The 3,429-nt window shown below is 52.8% G+C and overlaps 1 protein-coding gene across 1 annotated transcript; it reads right to left on the bottom strand.

Annotated features, from left to right (window-relative positions):
* Positions 1 to 678: 678 nt before the first annotated feature.
* Positions 679 to 3,208, bottom strand: CYP78A7 (cytochrome P450, family 78, subfamily A, polypeptide 7). The gene is made up of 2 exons (XM_087685730.1): positions 1,959 to 3,208; positions 679 to 1,820 (listed from the first exon to the last, which is right to left on the bottom strand). The coding sequence occupies exons 1-2, from the start codon at positions 2,973 to 2,975 to the stop codon at positions 1,164 to 1,166; spliced, it is 1,674 nt and encodes a 557-aa protein (XP_087541856.1). The 5' UTR covers positions 2,976 to 3,208; the 3' UTR covers positions 679 to 1,163.
* Between the last annotated feature and the right edge of the window lie 221 nt (positions 3,209 to 3,429).

Genomic DNA, 3,429 nt, shown 5'->3' with positions numbered 1-3,429 from the left:
CTTTGTTTCCAACTCAATGATCTACTATTTTCTTTTTCCAAGAAAAAACATAATTGAATTTTTAGGTTGGAGTTAGGCTCCCCCAGCAAATACAGGACCCCAGGTTTATAAATCATGTTGTTCTTTGCAGTTAATGTTCCCTTCCGAAGATGAAGGCATTTCACCTTAGGTACTGACTTGTTGGGAAAATGGCTGATTAGTGAAAGATGCTTCTCTGCTTTCACTCGGAAGAGCCATACCACCCAGCTACACTTGTTGGTTGAACTTAAAAGAAGATGTGATTATTGAAGCAGTATAATTATTCGCTTAGAAGTTGAAATGTATCATTGCGTGCTGTACTTCCGACGGATAAAAGAATTCTCCTTTCTGCATTTAAGATGTCGATAATGAAGAATCCTAAATCGATCGTTGACTGAGGACTCCCAACTGCTCGGGAGAATTCGGTGTGGTTCAGTTGAAAATCCCGGAAAACTCTTTTCTAATTGTAGTTGGAAGCAGACGTTCCAGCTAGCAGCTTGAGAAAAGCCTATTATAATTTGTGAGACTCGAAGTCATGAAATAAGAAGCTTGGAGTTTCTAGAAAACGCTGGGCAGTGAAGCAGGTACGCGGACTTAGTAATTAAGAAAATCTAAGGGGACGAGCTCTGATCACAGTGATGTGAAACTTTTGAGGCAGTTTCTATAAATCGTAAAAGCTGATTTAATTAGTTACAAAAGCCGCCACGGCCATATCTATATTACACGTCACACGGTTTCTTAATGTGTGATAAGTGTGAGTTGGCGACCTTCCCAGAGGCAGCAGCAGCAGCAGCTCCCACCCAATGAGAGAGAGAGAGAGAGAGAGCCCCGATTGACATGAGAGATGCAAAAAAGGTAGGCAAGGGGGGAGGGGAAATCAAAACTGATAATACTTGGGGGTTTAGGAGGATGATTAATGAACATTATGAGAGGATTTTCCATCTGATGATATGAAAGGAGAGAAGCTGACAAAAATGGAGGCTCTCGAGAACACGGCTAGGCAGGCAAAAAAAGGCGATCTGCACATTTGCCGGGGGGGAGAGGGAAAATTTCCGATATTGTGCTGTGTTGATGATGTGGTTGATAATGATTGGCGGGCGGAGAGGGTGGTTGTTAATCATTGGCTGGCTGGGTGGCTGGCATTTCTATGATTGGCTGGTTTGTTGATACTCACGACTGGCAGGCGGATGACGAGGGATGGCACGCACGCGGAGCGGATGCTGCATCTCGCAGGAGAGCTTGAGAACCTCTGATAGATCCACTGGGTAATCCGGGTGGGCTGCCCAATCGAAGCGCTGCAGCAGCCGCGCCGCCCACAGCTGCACCGTGATATGGCCCAGCGCCCTGCCCGGGCACACCCGCCTCCCCGCCCCGAAAGGCGCCAGCCTCAGATCTCCCCCCCTTATATCCACGTCAGCCCCGCCGTCTCTCGCCAGGAACCTCTCCGGCCTGAACCTACCAGGCTCCTCCCACACCGCCGGATCGTGCGTTATGGCCCACATGTTCACCATCGCCGTCGTCCCCGCTGGCACTCGATACCCTGCCACGTGAACATCTTCGATCGCCAGGCGCGCCCACGAGAGCAGCGGGCCCGGTGGGTGCATCCGCAGAGTCTCCTTGATCACTGCTTGCAGGTATGGCAGCCTTACCAGGTCTGCTTCTGCTATTGCTGCACCGCCATCGCCCGCCACATTGTCGATCTCCTGCTGAGCGCGGGCTTGAACCTCTGGGTGCAGGACCAGCTCCGCCAAAACCCATTCCATCAGGATGGCCGTCGTATCCGTGCCACGGAAGATCATTTCCTGCAGAATTGACAAGAAGGTGGTAGAGTTGTGAGATGCGGGTGTCAAATAGTACATAAACTTAAGCAAGACGCCGTGACTTTAACTTCGAAATCAGTACACAGAGACAGTATTATAGGACCCCACGGGGCTACTCACCCATAGCACTGCAATCATATCCGCATCGCACAGCTTCTCCGACTCGTCCAGCGACAGCAGCACGTCGACGAAATCCGACTCAGTCACTTGCCTCTCTGCCGCGGGAACTTGCCTATGCTCGTCGATGATCTTCTGCACAAACTGCTTGACCTGGATCACCAGCGCAGAGGATCGCTGGGAGATGCGCTGCGCGTCGAGGAAGCCGAGCCATGGGAGATGGTCGGACCAGTTGAATGCACCCAGGAGATCGAAGCCTTCTCGGATCATGGCCTGCAGGCGGCGGGCTTCGTCATCGCATGCGTCGAAGGAGTATGTCCGGCCGAAGACGGAGCCCATAATGTTGTTGACGGAGGCGTGCTGCAGAAAGGGCCGGACGGCTACCACCCCGGCGGCGTCCATGGCCCGGGCCACGGCGTCCAGCATGAGGCCGGCCTGGCGCTGGCGGGACCCCTCGTGGGCCGCCATCCGCCGGGGGGCGAACAGGTGCGTTGCCGCGATCCTCCTTAGGTTCCGCCAATACGACCCGTATGGCGCAAACCCCATCGCACGGTCGAAGAGCAGCTCCCGCGCCGAGCGCTTGATCGGACGGTTCGCGAACGCAGAGCTCGCGAGGATCTCCCTCGCCACCTCCGGGACGCACGTCAGGATGACACGCGTCTCCCCGAGGCTGAGGGCCATGAGGGTCGTTGCTGCGCAGCTCTGGGCGAGCTCGGCCAGGCGCACGTGCGCCAAGCCGCCCATGTCGAGCAGACTGCCGATCAGGGGCCAGCCCCGGGGGCCAGGTATGGTGGCGGGGGCTTTGGTGCGGCCCCAGGCAGGGCCGCCTGGAGCTGCCCAATGCATGAGCAAAGTACATGCTGTCAGGAGAGTGAGAATCATGGCTAGCCATGAGACAGACGACATCAATTGAGGAGAGCTAGACAATGGCGGCAATGTAGCCACGAAGGGCAGAGAAAGAGACCACCATGCTCCTTCGGAACCACTATAGCGCAGAGGCTGCTGCGAGGTTATCTCCATAGCTCGAGAGGTTAGACAGAGACGAACCAGAGAGAGAAAGAGAGAATAGCAGTATATCGTGTGTGTGTGTGTGTGTGTGTGTTTGTCTGTGACTGAGAAGTGCTAAATCGTTGATAGTGTGATGATCTCTTGACTCACAAGGACTCCGACTCAGGGAGTATCGAGCATCGCCTTGGAAAGATGTAGGATTGCATCTCTAGAAATATAGTAATTCCTATCTCTCAGATGGGAGAAATTAAGGGCTGCCAAGCTGTAGATCTTCAGAGCTCGCCATAGCATTTATAAGGGCGCCGTTAAATCTTTCCTTCCACAGCGACCTCACAACGTCATTATTTTAACTCCCAATTACTGTCACATTCCTTTTCTTTATCCTCTTTATTCATTTCTCGTATTATTGACTCCCAATATTCTTTTAGATTGCGTTATTAAATGCCTCCTGCAACCTAAATTCTCT

The sequence above is a fragment of the Lygodium microphyllum genome, chromosome 9 (assembly GCF_053477565.2).
Source record: "Lygodium microphyllum isolate KBCC chromosome 9, Lygodium_microphyllum_v1.1.10, whole genome shotgun sequence".
In the NCBI taxonomy this organism is placed as follows: Eukaryota; Viridiplantae; Streptophyta; class Polypodiopsida; order Schizaeales; family Lygodiaceae; genus Lygodium; species Lygodium microphyllum.
Note: the sequence above shows the minus strand (reverse complement) of the source record. Positions and strands in the feature narration are given on the sequence as shown.